Genomic DNA, 17,984 nt, shown 5'->3' on the forward strand with positions numbered 1-17,984 from the left:
ATGGTGATATCTAAGCAGGGGATGTCTATTTTGGGGGAGGGGTCAAAAAGTTATGTGCCAATTTCAACACAGCAGTGATGCCCCTGAGTCGTGTGCTGGGGTAGATTGGTATATGTGAACACTTATATAATCCATTGGCTATATTACCTGTATTGATGTTATGTATTTGTTGTATACAGACCAAAATTTAGAAATCACACCGCCTCTGTTGGCTTTACAATCTCGACAGTGAACAAAATCCTCTATCTTTGTCGGATATATAAAAAACAAATTTTAGAGGAGGAAAAACAGATGCATCATTTCAAAAGTGTCCTAACCCTGCTTATGTTTTCTGTGCCTACTTTAGGTTGTCGGTGACATTGTCTGAGCCCTTATACCTCCATCACTATAGGTGCCATTCTAAGGGCTTTAATGCTTTTTGCTACATATCAGACACATATTAAAGATGTTTATGTTTGCCTTAATACATATGTAGAGGGGATCTTAAATTTAAAAAAAAAGCTAATTTCCCAGAAAGGGTAATAAACTTTAATGCACATTCTGGTTTTGAATGTACAAACAGGAAGACTGTGTGATGCACTTGAACGGTCAGGAATATGTAGTTGGTGGCACTTCAGTTTTGCTATTTATATTGTCAACATTGGCTGTTATTAAATTATCCCTGCAGCAGAACCCACAAAACATACTTCCACAGGCTTTTTTCTGCCCTGGGGATGGAGAGAGCTTCACCACAAAGACAAAACAGTAAACAGATATGCATTTATTGCTATTTGTTTAATATATATAAAAGATAATTTACACAGCAATCAACATTTAATGGTACATAGTGCACACAGTTATAAAATTACATATACAAATCAAATGTATTAAAAACATTACAAAGCTTTAAATTACTTTTGAAGTGCAGAAAACACTTCAGCTACTGGCCACTTTCAGTGCTGAAGCTTAAAGGTGGAAGACTATTTGATGACATTTGACAACAGATGGATGAATATATTATCCCTAACTAATTGTATCTGTCTAAACTCATAGTGTTTGTAAAGGAAGATAATTGATTAAGTGTTGTGATCATTGCAAGGTTGACCTACTTATGACTACAGAAGAATATATCAGACAAGTGCTTTTTGCATTAAATAGCCTCCGTTCTCTTCTCAAGAGCTGGAAAATTACAGTCTGCAAATAACTTAATGAAAGAACACGCGGAATGTGCAGTGTTGAGGCAATATCTGAGACAATAATCTAAAAATGGGAGATTCACTCAATTTTCTAGTGTAAAAAACATTCAATAGCTGAGTTATTGGAAATTGTTCTATCCCACCTCCGTGTCATTTATTAGTTGTCATGACAACGACGGCCTTTCTTGTCTTACTGAATGGTTTAAACTTTGCAGCATTCAGCACTGCAGAAGAGATAGAAATCTTTGACCACGAAGGACACAGGATGAATAGAAAAACAGCGCGATGACAAGAGGCTGAACTGACTCACTGCACAGACATTTCAACATTAACCACATTCCAGTATCACTCAAAGAGACCTTCTTCTTCTCAGGTCATAAACTCCAGCATTCTCATTTGCTGCTCAATGTCTTGTATGTATTATAATCAACAGAAAACGACCAGATGGACTACAAATAATGAAAACATCATCTGTCAGTGTTCCTGGTAACTTCTATAGAGTCCTCTAATATTGATTCTGTGCTGGTATCCACAACTGTCTGGCGCCTCCTTGTGGCAGAACCACTGACCTGCAGGTCAGCTGGACAGATCTGTCTCAGCTCTCTGCGACACAAACGGACTGGTGTGACCTCTAAACTCTCCCAAGAGTGACCAGCTCCTCTTTCACTTCCCTCCTGGGACTGTGTGTGTGCCTGGTTAAGTTCAGGCATGTCATACTTCTTGTGTGTTTGGAGGTTAGGGTGAGAATAGCTGTGTGTCTTTTTGTCTGTTTGCTCAGCGTGTATCTTTGTATATGTTGTTACAATATGTGTGCTCTTCTGTACCTCTTCAGTGTGTGTCTCTGGCTCATGTGCACTTGCTTGTATTTGCATATTTTGTGGGTGTTTGTGCTTCTGTGCGTGTGAGGGCTGATCAACACGGTGGAGGGCTTCACTGAGACACTGTCTGAGTTTCTTTTTAAGCTCTCGGCTAGAGCTTTTGTAGAAAAACAGCTCTTTCTCTAGATGCTGCACTCTGTCTTGGATAGCCTGCTGTGCATCTTCTGAACCACCCTCTAAACACATGCACACACACAAGCAAACAGGGAGACAAAAGTAAATGAAACAACCACATTCATGAACATTTCTGTACAGATATTATTCGTTTCAATGTTTTTGTCTAATTTCCTCACCTTTAAGTTTCTGCAGCAGTAGCTGGATGTTGTTCTGGTGATCTCGGTGCTGCTGGGTGAGCCTGCGGTCAGCATCCAAGGCCAGACGCTGCATGGCGGCCTCCAGCTCCCTTAGCACCACCTCTTGCTCTCCAGCATGAAGCTCCAGCTCTTCACAACGCAAACGTAAGTGGCGTTCTGTCTCACAGAGACAAACAACCTGCCGAAGAACGGTGCAGAGAAAGACATACTATTATTATCACTATAATTACAGAGATATTGGCTGAAGCTTCCTGAACCTCACCCCTGCAGAGACAAATAGAGGACAGAGCAAGACAGGTGGAAGGGAGTTACTCATGGTGTAATAGCATAACAAAAACACCCGTAGTGAATTTGATATAGTTTATAATGGTATTTAGACATATCAGCTGGAAAGATAGAGGGCACAGCAGGGTGCATTAGGGGAGCAGAGAGTGAAGAGATAACATTTAATTTGCATTACAGAAATGTTGCATCTGCACTTGTGACTCACAGAAGCAAACAGAGAGAGAAGCAATGGAAGGTAAACAACGGAGGAAGAGAACAGGACAAACATGAATCTCCTGCTAGAATGGAAAGAGTCATTCAGACATGGAATGTGCTTATTAAGGACAAATAATGGGAAAGGAAGTAAAGACAAACATACAACATTCAACGAGCATGTAGGCTTTGTATGTGGAGCAATATGTTGCATGAATCTTCATCTTCATCTTCATCTTCAGCATCTTACCTTGTTGAAATATTTGACGAGCAGCTCAGAAGCCTCAGGTGTCGAGAGCTCCTTCAGCTTCCTGTTGACGTCACATAGCTGGGCGGGTTCAGTGCTTTGTGACCGACTTAAAGACGAGTCTGTGATTAACAGCTTCTTCTGTTTGTCCTGGATTGAGCGGTTTTTAAACTCCAGGGCAGCATCCAGAGCTTCGATAGCTTCCTCCAGCTGGAGCAGGGAACGCTCCTCCTGGATCAAGACACACACATAAAACAGTAAGTAAAAAAAAAAAAAAGTTGCACAATTATGAAAAGTAAAATCCATCAAGAAATTGAAAAAAGTCAAATTTTTCTGACCTCAACGGTTAGCACTCTGTTGTCCCTCAGCTGGGCATCCAGAGTGTCTCTCCTCTTCTTAAGCTTGTTTCTCTCTTCCTGTAGCTCCTCTACCGTGACCCGTCCAGTCCGACTCACTCTGCTGCTGTTCTGAAGCTTCTCCTCCAGAGACTCTAACTGCACCGACACACGCAGCAGGTCCTGACTCAGAGCCTGAAAAGTCATTGTTAAAAAACTTTTAGCTTCCTGCTTCAATGATCCAAAATCTGAATAAAATCTTCACACATGGGCATCTACACATGCTAACCTCACTGGAACGAAGCATTTTGTTCTCCAGTTTGCTTTTCTGTTGCAGACAGGCCTCCCTGCGCAGGAGCACCTCCTCTCGCCTTCTCAGCTCGTCCTCCAGCTCCTGCAGCTCTGCTCTCCTCTGGAGCACCCACTCCTCCTCCTCCTCCAACAAACAACTGTCACGCAAACGACTGTTTTCTTTTGACCCTTTCTGGTGGTTGTGGTTCCATACAGTAACATCTCCTGGCCTTTGCGCCTATAAAAAAAAAAAAATACAAATGATGTTTACTCAGAGCAGTTCATGATTTACATGGGCAGGGTTAACTATCCACATAGTTTTGTATTTCCCAGAGAGTCTTACTCATTTGAGTAACTGAGATGTTGTGTATGAAGGTTAGTTTGGACCGAAATCAGTGTTAGTATTAGTTTAGACAAACTGCTCTTAAAATGATAAAACCAGATTTAAAATGAATCCCCAGTAAAATCAAAGTTAAAAATTATTAAACACAAAGTTATTTGTTTTTACATTTCTATTATACTATATATTGCTTCTCCACTTTATTGCTGATTATATTCCTGCTGAAATGTCTTACAACCAACAACCAACCTCATTTTGGTCGAGTCCTTTGTTGTTGTCACTGGTCTCTCTCTGCTGCTTGAGGCTGGCCTGAAGCTGTGCTCTCTGCAGTCTCATGTGCTGCAGACTGCGGTACAACTCTGCTTTGACCTGCTGGCTCTGCATGGAGAGTCTGGCCAACACGCCGGGTTCTCTGCTATCAACACTGAGCCTGCCATGTCTGTCCACTGCTTGTGTCTTCTTGTCTGTCAGACCAACACACACATTTAAAGAAAATATCACTCAAAATAAAAGATAGCACATAAATATTATGGGACAATGCGTAGTTCTATAAACGCACCAGTTTTGTCAAGCTCTCTGATGAGCTCCTCTTTCATGTGCATGTTGACTGACAGATCTCGGATCCGTCTCTGAGTGACACTGGCTCTTAGTCTCTCCTTTCTCATCTGGCTTTGATTGTTTTCCTTGATCCCTGAGAAGAAAGAACAGCTGACAATATGAAGAGGAAATAACTTCTTGAGATACATTAACTCTTTGGAACCAGGTAAACAAGCCTCTATCAATACAAAAGGACACAAGTGTACCTGTGGTTTTCAGAGTCTGCTGTGCTGACGGATTTCCGCTAGATGTTTGGTTTGATCCGGAGGTTTTCTCTTTCAAAGCTGAATTCTTTTGCCTGCTGGTCCATGTTCGGTTTAAAATGCGCCTGGAGAAATATCACAGTATGAGAAAGGCATTATTGATGTGTGTGAATCTTAGCTTGTGTATTTCTGTGACACAGGGCACTCCTTCAACATACAGGGCTGTAATATCATTTCTTTTCACCACATGTGCAACCTTAGATTGAACATGGTATCATTACTAGTCAAATGTACACTATGTGCCCACATAAACACTCAACGCTTTGTTCTGCAGGATGACATTTTTGGCCAGTTTCAGCTGCACATGTCCACACATGACGCAGTGGTTATTTTGAAACAGTACTCTGCAACAGCATGGTTCTGGTTGCACAAAATGAAAGTAATTAACCACTCTGTACAGTATATGCCACGTGTAATGCATTGCAATTAAATACGAGACTAAAATAAGGGACGGCAGATGGAACCATTATGATCATTATCAAAATTACTGCAATTAAAACACTATTTCTCCTTTCAACTAGTTAAAACATGTTTGGAAAAAAAAGGTGGACGTGAAAAGCAGTGTTTTCAGGGTTTGTGTGATTTTTGAGAGGTCAATCTGAAGTCACCCCAGTGACAAACAAGCCACCTGGGCCTTTCTTTCCATGTATCAATGTGCATTGAGGGTCGTGGTTAGAATCATAAATAAATGCAGATTTGGCTCAATAAATAAATTAGTAAGCCGTTAAATGGACCAAAGATAATATTGAAATAAATGTAGGTATTAATTGATAAAATGGGGCATAAATTGATATTTTTGCTTTAATTTGACTCACGATAGAGTAAATGTACCATTTCAATATCATAATGAAGTACAAACACATAAAGAATTGTATGAATAAGATTCATGGCATATTAATTCATATCCAGCCATTTATTAATTTATAATTATGGCAGTTTCTGTCCTACATACAGGACAATGGAGTAACAATTGGGAAAAATTAAATATCAATGCTAATATCAATTATCAATGCTTCTTTAGTGGCACAGTTCTTGTACTCTTGACAAAGAAAGAACCAGTAGGCTTGTTTTATATATAAACTCTCACCTAAATCCCATTCTGCTCATATCCTCTTCTTCCTCCTCCCTCTCTTGATCCTTGTCTTCTCTCTCCGCCTGTTGCTTTACGAATGGACAGTACACCTCATCCTTCTCTTCAATCTCAGCCAGCAGGAGATGACCGCGCATCTTAAAGGCTGCTATCACCCTCTCTAGAGAATAAGCTGGGGGACTGGAGTGGATCTACAGACACACATGTATTCACACAGAAATATACACAGTCATGAATGAGTCAAAGGCAAGCAAAAAGTCAAGACGAGCAAAAGTCAATGATTAATGTGCAGCTGGTACAACAGATAAACACACAATCAATTATACACTCTCAAACACACACAGAACAAAACAGTGGAGCTACCAACCCTCCTGGGAGGCCCGTGTGCAGAGCTGTCTCTGATCAGAGGGACACTGCGGGGTCTCTTGCTTGAGTACCCAGAAGCCCCTGTTTCCACCGGTGCCTGCGAGGTATTACCCCTGAAGGTCATGAGGTCGCTGCGGAGACGACTGATGAGGACCTGCTGGTCAACAAGTTGTTCAGCCTGAAAACATTCACACACAAATGAAAACAGTGTCATTAAATTCAAAGACAGTTTTTGAAGGTTATTTGCTGGTGACCTACAATGCTGAAGCTGCAAAATGTTGTTCAGTACTGAGTTATACAGCTGCACTCAGGACTCTACTGCTCATCACCTGTATTCGATTACGTTCCTTTTCTTCCTCTAAGGCCTGGAGGTGTGTTTTGCTCTCTTGAAGAAGTGCCTCTACTTCTTTTTGGACCCGTCTCAGCTCTGCATCCTTCTCTTCCAGAAGTTGTTCCTCTAAGGTAAGCGCTTCCTGAGAGAGAGACAGAGAGAGAAAAAGAGGTGTTCCTGTGATTTTTCTTTAGCTTGACTTGACATCATCTTTTCATTTTATTGTCCGTGAAACTATCATAATCTCCTCTCTGGTGATCAAGGACGTCATCATGGACAATTTGACTAGTAATAAAGGAGGAAATCACAGGTGTAATTGATCAAATTCCCAGTGGCTTGATAACACGGGCTGGCTTTAATTTAATTTCAACCTTTGTTAATGTTTATAGTTACACCTGTGCTTTTTTCCAGTTATGACCTGGACAACAATCTGTCATCTTTCTTCTTGGAGAAGACGGTTTAGACTCTCCTCTCCGGATGAAAATATTTTTTTTCCTGCAGCATTCTACCTTAAAGGCTTCAAAGAGAATAATTAAACCAGATTATCCCTGCTGTTTAAATCAATTCAGATAGTGAGAATGACTTTGAATTTTTAAAAAAGTGCACTTTAACCACATCATATAAGGTAAACCTACAGTAGCTACAAAGACCTATAATGGCAATCTGATGTTTTTTTCATGTGTCGTTATTACCTTGCATTTGTTGAGTTCCTCTCTGAGCTTTAATATGGTAACGTGGCGGGTTTGGTCTCCATCCCCCTCCGAACAGCCCTTATCATCAGCGCGATGCAAGTGATTGACAGCTGTCAGTCTCTCCTGCCAGTCTTGCAGTCGCTGCCTGAAGGAATGACTTGGAGTGGGGCCGGTGATATCTGCAAGCAGGGCTGCAGCTTCCTGTGCTAGAAGGCGGTACTGTGATGGTTCCTCTTGGTTGACCTTATCATCAGGAGTAGATATCACTGTCTGATTGGGCTGCTTAAAGCTGTCCCCCTCTCCACCTGTCCTCTCCTTTTCCATCACTATCTCTCTCTCCTTCTCCTTCAGGAGCTCTCTCAGAGTCTGTACTTCAAACTCAAGCTCGCCCAGTCGAGCATCACCAGGGTCCCAGGATGTAGGACAGGATTTAACCTCTGTTTGAGCGGATGATGCAGGACGGTTACGAATGTGACGAGCTTTATATGCAAACTGCAGGACGCTCAGAGTCTCAGCTACACTGTGGTGAGAGGGGCTCACACATGCCACCATCAGTGTGTGGGCGGTGCCTCCTAGTGAGTCACGGAGGAGACGGGTGATCTTGGCATCACGGTACGGTATGTGTGCACTGCTGCAGCTGTTACCGCGCCGATTTCGAGCTGGGTCAGAGAGGGCTCGGATGACGTTGCCCAGCGCGAGCAGGCCTGTGTTGATCTGAACAGACTCCTTGAGCCGTGTCCCAGTGTTTCCAGTTTTTCCAGCCCGCTCCGAGCCTGCTAGGTCAACCAGACAGAGTTTGGAGGAGCGAATAGATTTTAAGGAGTTGTTGTGGCAACACTGGGTGAGCTGAAGGGTGAGGATGGCGTGAGAGCGACTGGAGTGCTCATTCATCCCTGTGGTGCCAGTGTGGCGTAGAGCATTCCCCGTCTCTAGAACACTCAGAAGCTCCTCTGCTGTCGTGACAACCATCTCTTTGGCTCCCACCACCACTGAAACAAAACCAAAAATTGATATTTTTTAATGGAAAACTTTTAGTCGATATGTTACGTTCCCCTGTGGGCAGTAAACCAATGTGCAACAGAGTGTCTTATCTCATTACATTACTATGAATTCCTCATCCTCTCTCATACAATGTATAAAAAGCTTCTTCTGAGCTGCACGATGGGAAGTGAAGGAGCCAGGTGCATCTTAAGATTGAGCAACTAAAAGTCAGAATACAGTTGGCATGGGACAATATGAAAACACATTTTTGTCACATTGTATGACCTGTGTTTCCCCTCTCATCCTCTCTGATATGGAGCTCTTTGTGAACGGTGTGCAGCTCCAGCAGGTCTCGCAGTTCCTCCCTGTAGAGCTCCATGTACGAGACTCGCACTGTGGCGTCCACACCGTCACTGTTGTTCCTCTTCTCCTCCAGCAACAGGAACACATCCTGGGCCACACGGTCGATTATCCCTCCCTCTACATCTGAGACAGGTAAAGGGGCAAAGAAATATTTACAAATCCTCAATTTTCATAATAAATATTCATAAAAAAAAAGAAGAAGCAGTGAAATGGCTTAAAAACAAGTGTGTCTTGGTTGTCCCGTTTACTAATAGAATTCGGCATTGGTTTTGACTCACTGGGTCACATGACATGGAAGCTATTTAAAAAAAAAGGCATTGTCTTATAAACATATTTTTGCTAAATAAATACTTAACACATTAGAAATCACAATAAGTGTACTACATGCAATCAGTTTAGTATTATTATTTAAATCATAATATTCACTAATATGATCAAGTCAGCATGAGGAAACATTGTTTTTGTGTAAAAGACAAAACAAATAATAGGGTAATTTATTGATGGTCCCTAACTCAGTAGACTCAGTTGATAATACTGCAGCTACCTGTTCTTATTAATAACTCTTTAAAATGTTATTTCTGGGACAAAAACTGCCACCAGTGCTGTGAACAGCTCACCCAGGTTCCCTCCTCCGAGTGTGTAGGTCTTCCCTGACCCCGTCTGTCCGTAACAAAACACGGTGGCGTTGTAGCCGTCGAGCAGGGACTCCACCAGGGGCTGGACGCAGGACTCGTAGACCTCGTCCTGGCTGGCAGTCGGTCCGAACGCGTGGTCGAAGGAGAAGAGTCGGTCCGAGCCGAGCATCACCTGTGCGGAGCCCGGCACCACCCGAAGACACACCTGGTGGTTGTGGAGGACTTCTTTGGGGAGCAAGGGGCGGACACGGACCGCCACCCGGACACACACCTCGCTCATGATGTAGAAAAGAAGAATTACGAGCGCAAACTTAAATGGACTTTCACTTCCAGTCCTGCATCTTACAGCTGAGTTCTGGAGAACTCTTTTAATCCAGTCATTTATTTACATTTTACCGAAACAAACCCTGTAAAGTCGGCCCTGTGTAGCTTCTCCCCTCAGGTGTCTTGTTGTGAACTTGCTCCAGTTTTGTTGTCGCTTCTCGGTTGCCCGGGAAACCGCCGCCGCGGTGCAGCAGCAGCAGAGGAGAGCACGAGGCGTTCAAGAGTCTTCACGGCGGTCGGACTGAGTGGTCCGTGAACGCAACAGCGCCATCTTGTGAACGTGCTTCTTCCTCCACCGTTTTATTTCATTATTTATATGTACAGCAAAAGTGATTATACCAGGGATGTATCTGGGAGTGTTTTAAAACAATAGAAAAGAAATAAACAAACAAAACTTAATAAATCCCTTTAAACGTTTTCTGTAGTTTAATGAAGTAAGACTTAACCCTTTTAACATTTGCACATTTCCTGGTGAATTCTTTGCACAATCCTGCACAAACTGGTCTGTTTCAGTAAATCATATCATAAATGTTGTCTTTACTTATAGGTATAGTACTGAACACTATAAATAGCAATACAACCACTAATTCTTTTTTTCACATTTTATTATGAATTTTAGATTTCATAGTGTTGTGTTCTCCAAATGTTCCTACTTGTTTTGTTAAAAAAGCCAAGGCAAACTCATGCAACTTAATACCTACTTTTTATACATTTTACTGATTTAATTTCATATATGATGATCATTTCATTATATTTACACAAATATATTTGCTATAAAAACAATGATTACACTTTTAACAGTTTGAGAAAATCTGATTTTTCAAACATTTAAGATAAAGGGGCGACATGCATTACAGCTGCTTTTAGCTTGCACAAGTGTTTCCTGTTTATCATTTATCACATCCATTTGTGATCACTCAAAACACTTGTGTTCACTTCATTCAAATGATTGTTAGACCAGATTAATGGCTGTTATTATGAACATCTTCAAAACGTAGACTTCTTCAGGAAGTGCAGACATCCTGCCTGAAAGCACCACTCCTGTTATTCATATATTTTTAGTCATTTGCAGGTGATGTTAAAATGACACACTCTTCACCAAATTACTTTTAAAAAAACTTCCTTAATTGCATGCTCAAACTTAAAAGATTTAAATTGTTGCTCAAATGGAACAATGGCATGTGATTATAGGCTGGAGTGGAGCATTTAGGGAAGACGTGGATGATGTGAAATATAATCCAGAGAACTGCTTCTACTGCAACATTCCTTACAAAACAAATAACATGTAATGAAAATGTTTATTTCACAATCAGATCATTCACTTTACATGTAAAACTCGCTGCAGATGTGTTCATCACATACAGCATATGACCACTTGTTCTCCATTACCATAAAAAACAGTGTTCGAAAATGTTCCACATAAACTGCAAACATTTTAATAGACTGGGAATGGCCAACAGTCCTGCTACCCACATACACCCAACAAGTGAGAGCAAAGCCTGACACCTGTTTCCATTACAGCGAGTTGGAAGCCAATTTGTACATATATCTGGCATGGAGACATGATTGGCTTAATCCCAGGGAGAGGCACCGGTCCAAGGCTGCACACTGAGAAGTGCAGCCTACTGTATGAAATGCTGCCAGCCGGTACGTCAGTAGTAAACACAGCGTGTGTGGTGTATGGGTATGTGAGCCATCTCTTTGTGGTGCTGCTTGGCGTAAGGCCACAGGTAGAAGTCGATGATTGCCGAGGTGACGCTGCAGGTTTCCCCGTCTCTCTCCTGCACCAGCTTGCAAAGGCGTTCTTTGATGAGCTCGACGGACCAAATTGAACAACCTCGAATCTCGACCTCTCTCCTGTCCCCTGAACTCAGCAGCTCGCCTGGGAGAAATTGAGGACAAATGCATGACACACAGAGATTGCAGCTCATTATTTTAAAATGTTAGTTTCTTAACGACCAGAGAAAGACACGCACACACGCTCCTGTCTCACCGCTCTTCAGCGCCTGCATCAGTGCATCAGAGTACCGCAGTGCTCCGAGGTAGACGAGAGCTTGAGGGACCCTGTAGTCTGCAAACATGGTGAGCCAGTCCATGCTGACGATGTCTCCCTCTCCTCTGGCCTCCATGACGCCCCAGAAATCTGCCACCAAGATCTGAGCTCGCTTGTAGAACGAGATCTTCTTCCCCTGAGACGAACAAGGTTGGAGGCAGCTCTTAACTGTTCATAAGCATCAATCTCAGGAAAATGCTGTTTATTTCTAGACAGGTGTTCTTGAACAAAGATAATAAAATGGCAGCACGTCATGTGTGTAGTGTAATTTGCTCCTTCACTAACTGTATAATATGAAGGAAGCATTAGAAATCTTGCCACACTGTCTCTGGCCAGAAGATGGAACTCTTACATCACAGTTTACCTTTAGTTATTCAACTACACACTTTTCCCTCAGATCACATACATTTCCTATATGCTTACAAAATGTTTTCAACATGACTATGAATTCAAAGTGCCTACACATTTACAGTAGACTTACCGTACAAAGTATGAATTCTGGAGGAAAACTGAGGCAAGCGAGGGCTTTGACTTAGTAAAAATAAAAAGAATCAAATGTTCCTCCAAATGTTGGAGAAAATGTATATGTCTGCAAATAAACAACTATCAATGATTCTTCTAGCATTTGAGATGTAGTAATTTTAATAATTCTGCCTTTGTCTGTGACAAAATAACACCCATACAAATCTTGTTTTTCACATATTAAAATTGAAAAAGTCACAACACCTGGAGCTCGGTGAGCATTAAGAGCTTAAAATTCTCCGGCTAACTTTTATCCACAAACGTCCAAAAACATGAAATATTCCACAGTCTTCTCTCCAACCTCATACGTAGCTTCGTCCCTGTAGGAGGGGATCTTCTCCACGACGAGTTCTACCATCTTCCTGGCGTCACTCCCAGCCTGGCCGATAAAACTCCGGAAGCTTCCGCCGTGTTCCAGCAGCACGCGGCCGCCTTCAGTCAGCACCTTGTTAGAACGATTCAGATTGCGGCGTGTTTATATTTAACTTTACTGATGAGCAGGCGGATAAGAGCTGCAACATTTCAATTTCCAATACGGTTGAGATGATGACGTAACACTGACAGATTCAGCCTGTTGTGTGACCTTTAAATCAGTTCTTCATGGTGGAAAAAAACCCAATAAAATGTTGAGGATGAGAAACACTGAACGTAAGCTTTGAGTTTCATGTATAATTCAGACAGACAAAAACATACATGTGCACAGCTGTCACATGAAAACATGACAGGACATAAATCAATATAATCTCAGGCTCTTTATGTACTATGTTGGAATGTAATGGGATGCTGTTTGTGTACCTTTTTATGTCTATATATCAGAGAGATGAGATGTCTCACCACATCTGTTTGTCTTCAAACTGAAAAGCACTGCTTTTGTGTTGTGTTTGCTGTGACGGCCATGCAGATGGATTCACACAGAAGTCAGCTTTTCATTCAGAAGTGCCAAATAGTACGCTTTAGTAAAGTTTAGAAGATAAAGACACGAAGTGAATCAATCATGGCACAAATCTGAAATTACTGAAATAACTTTGCCACTGATTACAAGCACTAGTAGCATAGATACGGGTCTCTAACATGAGAACGTCAGGACCTGGTGGCGCTCCTGAAGCATCGGCATCGGTGTCTCATTGTCTGATCGGAGGACGTGTGCCAGCTGCTCCACACTCATCTGAGAGAAGTACTCGGGGTCGGTGATGGGAATACCTGTGGACAGAGGTGGAGAAGCACTGGCATCGTTAAGTAAGTAAAAGCAGAAATACCACAGTCTAAAAATACGTCCTCACACGTCCTTAAAGCAGCATTAAGTAACTTTTTACTTTGCACCAACCTTAGATCTGACAAATTGTTACAGACCCGGGATTTAAATTTAAGAAAGTGATGTTGCACTGAGAAACTTCGGGGGGTGACAAATCAGACAAAATGGTCATTTCTACATATTGTGGCTTTAAATTCAAAATGTCATTGAAGTATCTTGTATTAATTCATTTTCATTTTTCATTTTGAAGATTACAGGGTTGTTAAATGTACCCAAAAGTCAGAAAAAAGTAAAGATTCCTAGTAGTAGTCTTAACGTATAAAATTTCCTATATTCAGCATTTGTCTGATTATTGGAATTTATGTTTTCCTAATCTGACTGTCGATAAATTTCTTTAAAAACTTAACCTCCACTCTCGTCTGTGGAGAGTGGCTCGTAGGATTTATATCTTTAGACATGAACCTCTACAGTGGAGGATGAAACTCAAGGCTGCTAAATGAAGTTATAGAGCACTGTAATAAAGGTAAAAAAAAAAGAAAAAAAAAACCTTCCATAGTAGCGATTTCTCTTAGGCTCAAAAGACCTAATTCTGCTCTGATCTCATGCTGTCAGCCCTTCAGATTCTGGAAAAAAAAGCTACCTGTGCCTTTCTGAGAGACTCTCTTGCAATTATAAAGGCCACAGTGACCACATATTGAGAGCACTATTCCATATGAGACATAATTGATTCATATCCGGAGTCATTCTCGCAAATTATGAGTGATTCACAGGCGCATGCAGAGCTACAAGCAATTTCCCAGCAGGCCAGGTTCAAGTAAAGGGCAGATACACAATAATTGTGATAATAGCAGTGCAAGACAAAATCATGCAGAACAGATGAACAAGATTTGTTTTTTATATAAATTTGACATTTCTATCAAACGGAGTGCATTTTCTTTTAAAAATCTGTTTGTTTGTTTTTTTTTTATCTTTATGTGGTGCGACTCGTGTGCGCTCACCTTCCTCCATGGCCCTGGTGATGGCAGCACACAGGGTCATGTAGCCTGTGTACGTGGTCCCTTTGTAGGTCACCTCACACTGTTCAGTTTCTTTCTCTGGCCAAAAGGAGAAGTTCATGGTGTCGACCACAAACACCCAGTTCAAGGCCTGCAGCGTTGAAAAATGAAAATTATCAAAAGAGCAGGAAAAAAGGAAAGCCTGAATACTGAGAGTCCTGCCAAAATACTTCAAACATGAAGCAATAACCAGGTAAAAAGAGAAGCGTCTTTACTTTTATATCAAAAGTAAATACACTCATTATGCAAAATGGCTCCTTTCAGTGTTTCATTATCATATTGATTATTATTATTATATCATATTGGGTTGATGACAGTACTGCATCGCATCATAAGTGTATCATATGATTTTTTTTAAATATAAAAGTTTTACCAGCAGAGTGACAAGTGTAAGGTTATAAAGAATAAAATGGAAATACTCAAGGACATCAAATTTGTATTTAATAACTGTAAAAATTATATTTTCCTCTGCAATCTAATAGAGAGCCATATAAGTACAAGTAGCTCATATGTAGTTGATCATTTGATAGATTTAAATTTTAATATGTAATGACTGACTCTTTATCTGAAGCATCCACTCTTTTTTATATCATTCGCAGGGCTGAAGATGAATTCTGAGCCCGCCTGTAAATCGTTCGCACGGAACATCTTAACAGAATTTATGAGGTGTTTCTTGGAGATTTGATCCAGAGAATCCTCACCACCTGTCATCTCATTAACGCAGTATTGCTGTTGCCACTGAACAATTTGTCAATGTACCACGTGCTCATGTATATTTATCAAAATAAAATCTAAATCTTTAAATTTCTTTATGTGGCCCCGGCTGTTGACGGACTCCCCTGGTCAGAGGTGGGCGCCGGCGCCAGAGGATTTGCCGTCTTCCAGCAGCTGGCGGTCAGGACCTCGTCGTGTCGGAGGTTGTAGAGCATCTCCGCCACCTTCTTCACTCCCTCCTCCTCCACAAACACATCCCGGCTCCGCTCTGCTATGAACTGCCCAGACTCACGGGGAAACAGAGGTGAGTCCATGATGAAAAGCAACACACCTGTCAGAACACAGGTAGGTAGAGAAACATAAATACATCCCCCCCAGCAGGCTCTAGATGAATCTAAGAAGATTCATGTTTGCTTAGAAATAGAGCTCGACCGATATTTCATCTTTGGGGCCGATATTAGCCATATATTGGCCGCACTAATCCCTAAAAGTGATCACACCTATTACAAAGACTTTTAACAGAAGCAGGATATTTAAGAGGTTAAATATTATCGTGAATAATCTCTGGCCAAAGATTATTTCTATATCAAAAGCACATGGCTACTTTTTTCATGGACACATACAAGTAGTCAGATAAAGGTGAAAGCTCTTTTTATTTAGATCAATTAAAAATCAATCTGTGCTCACTGTATTACTTAAGTTTGCAGGTTAGCGTGAAAACAGCTGGTTCGTTATCGTTGTGAGACAGATGTTAGACAGATTTTTTCCAGTTTGTGCTTCTCAGTATCTCAGAATTGTTGCCAGAAGTCCACTTTCAAAACACTGAACATTTTTTAAAATCAGTCGCTGCTGATCTCCACCTCCCACCACCACATCTCGCTAAATATATAAAAGTAAAGTTAGTCTAATGTTCTCAAACAAATCAATGCAACAGAGTGACACTGCATTGTAACATTGCAACTATTGATGGGACAATAAAAGATGTTTGTGTGAATCATGAAAAAGACAGGGGAATTTCCATTATCGGGATAATTGTGAATAGCTTTACACAGATGGCTCGAAAAGGCAGAGAAAGGCCAGACAATCAGCAATCGACTCTTGTCGGCTTTAATTTTGTGATGGCTGCAAACTCTTGATCATGCTCCATCTCCTTATCGATGCAGAATCGTCCTCGTCCACAGCGTGATGCCTCTATTGAACCGTAATCTTCATTAAAAATTTAATAATTATCAATCAAATGTCACATTCTTTGCATGTCAGACTAAATTATAGATATCTATAAATAGATATCTGTCATAAGCTGCCAAATGCTATTTTGGTCGAGGCTCTACTTCGAAACACATTCATGTTTACAGGTTGTAAATAAGCCTTGAGAAGTTCTTTATTAGACATATCACTGACCCCAGGGGCAACTTCTAATATCACACCCTGGTGGGAGCTGGGGGAGCAGACAAAATGTCAGCGGCCTTTTCTCTCCAACACACAGATATCCTACATACATCTCTGGGGAAGTGACATTTTAGGGATTATATCCCTGCTTTATTAGATAAATCACAATAAAAAGACATAATCCTTCATCAACTAACTTCACTCTCATCAGTGTGCAAAAAAATAAAATAAAATGTCAGCACATATTAGGAACATCACTGACCTATCCCAGTAAAACCAAAATAACTAAATCATACCCCCTGTCTAAAATCTGCCTCATGTTAAAGATGTGTTCACTGTCAGACTGATACCAGGATATTCTGCTGCACAAACATCCTACAGAATGAGACTCGTTTCGACTGGTTTGTGTGGTGAGTCACGTGATTCACTGTTTCACCCCCTGGAAATAAATACAGTTAAGTTATTTTTTTGTCCTCAAAAGAGAAGAATTGTAAAGTGAAACGCTTCACTGACAAATCAGACGAGCAAAGTGCAGGCGGTGAGTTGACTGTGGAGTCACGTTAGCTGGACTTTGTCACCATTAACACGGATACTAGTTTTACACCCACACACACATATAACACGTAGTTACTATTCAGCGACATTTAACTGCTTTATTTTTTCCGTATTTACATTATTTCAGCAGCTTCTTGACTTACCGGTGAGTGCAGGGGACGCTGCAAGAAAGCGCGTGTTGCGTTCAAGTCGCGCTGTTTCCACTACCTGGTTTCCAGATCTCGACCAATCAGAGACCCCGTAGTGGCCTCGTCACAGGCTCATAAACCAATCATAAGAGGCCAAGAGCGGGAACCGGAAAACAATATCAATTCGGTCGTAAATACGAAAAATAATGATCAACCCTGTACAGAAATTACATTATATGTCAGTGGCGTGATTTTTAAGTTGTGGGTCATCGTCTGCATCCAGTTAACACACATTAATTAAATTTAAGTTCAACATTTTTCAGGTAAGTTAACACGATTGTTAGCAAAATAAAACATTAAGAATGTATCAAAGAATCAGCAAGAATTTTAATAAACTTACTCACGCCAAATATGAGCCAGTTCCACCTTCCTTAATGTGAATATTGGCTGATTATATGGGGGATTTTAGACAAAACAATTTGCAACTCAACTTCAGGCTCTGGGATCTTGTGATGAACAATTTCTCCCCATTATGGCAATCAAAATTTGTTAGGGATATTTCAGTGTTTCACATGATTGTTTTTTCTGTGAAATATCAGAATTTTTATACTTTTTAT

General features: G+C 41.1%; 2 protein-coding genes across 4 annotated transcripts; both read right to left on the reverse strand.

The window, feature by feature from the left end:
* Window positions 1-741: 741 nt before the first annotated feature.
* On the reverse strand, window positions 742-9,984 carry LOC119018868 (kinesin-like protein KIF27). 3 transcript variants are annotated; one of them, XM_037096865.1, is made up of 15 exons: window positions 9,782-9,860; window positions 9,358-9,650; window positions 8,663-8,881; window positions 7,397-8,385; window positions 6,703-6,846; window positions 6,375-6,551; window positions 6,005-6,198; window positions 4,861-4,982; window positions 4,617-4,748; window positions 4,307-4,521; window positions 3,716-3,955; window positions 3,430-3,621; window positions 3,095-3,322; window positions 2,347-2,545; window positions 742-2,229 (listed from the first exon to the last, which is right to left on the reverse strand). In XM_037096865.1, the coding sequence occupies exons 2-15, from the start codon at window positions 9,542-9,544 to the stop codon at window positions 1,643-1,645; spliced, it is 3,825 nt and encodes a 1,274-aa protein (XP_036952760.1). In that variant the 5' UTR covers window positions 9,545-9,650; window positions 9,782-9,860; the 3' UTR covers window positions 742-1,642. The 3 variants fall into 3 exon arrangements, with proteins under 3 accessions (XP_036952760.1, XP_036952758.1, XP_036952759.1); XM_037096863.1 differs by having other exon boundaries at window positions 9,358-9,984; XM_037096864.1 differs by having other exon boundaries at window positions 8,663-8,863; window positions 9,358-9,980.
* A 994-nt stretch (window positions 9,985-10,978) lies between these two features.
* Window positions 10,979-17,515, reverse strand: c5h9orf64 (chromosome 5 C9orf64 homolog). Its single transcript, XM_037096870.1, has 7 exons — window positions 17,383-17,515; window positions 15,421-15,626; window positions 14,525-14,672; window positions 13,362-13,474; window positions 12,576-12,719; window positions 11,693-11,888; window positions 10,979-11,581 (listed from the first exon to the last, which is right to left on the reverse strand). Exons 2-7 carry the CDS (start codon window positions 15,607-15,609, stop codon window positions 11,352-11,354), a joined length of 1,020 nt encoding a protein of 339 aa, XP_036952765.1. The 5' UTR covers window positions 15,610-15,626; window positions 17,383-17,515; the 3' UTR covers window positions 10,979-11,351.
* Between the last annotated feature and the right edge of the window lie 469 nt (window positions 17,516-17,984).

Source organism: Acanthopagrus latus, chromosome 5 (genome assembly GCF_904848185.1).
Source record: "Acanthopagrus latus isolate v.2019 chromosome 5, fAcaLat1.1, whole genome shotgun sequence".
Classification (NCBI taxonomy): Eukaryota; Metazoa; Chordata; class Actinopteri; order Spariformes; family Sparidae; genus Acanthopagrus; species Acanthopagrus latus.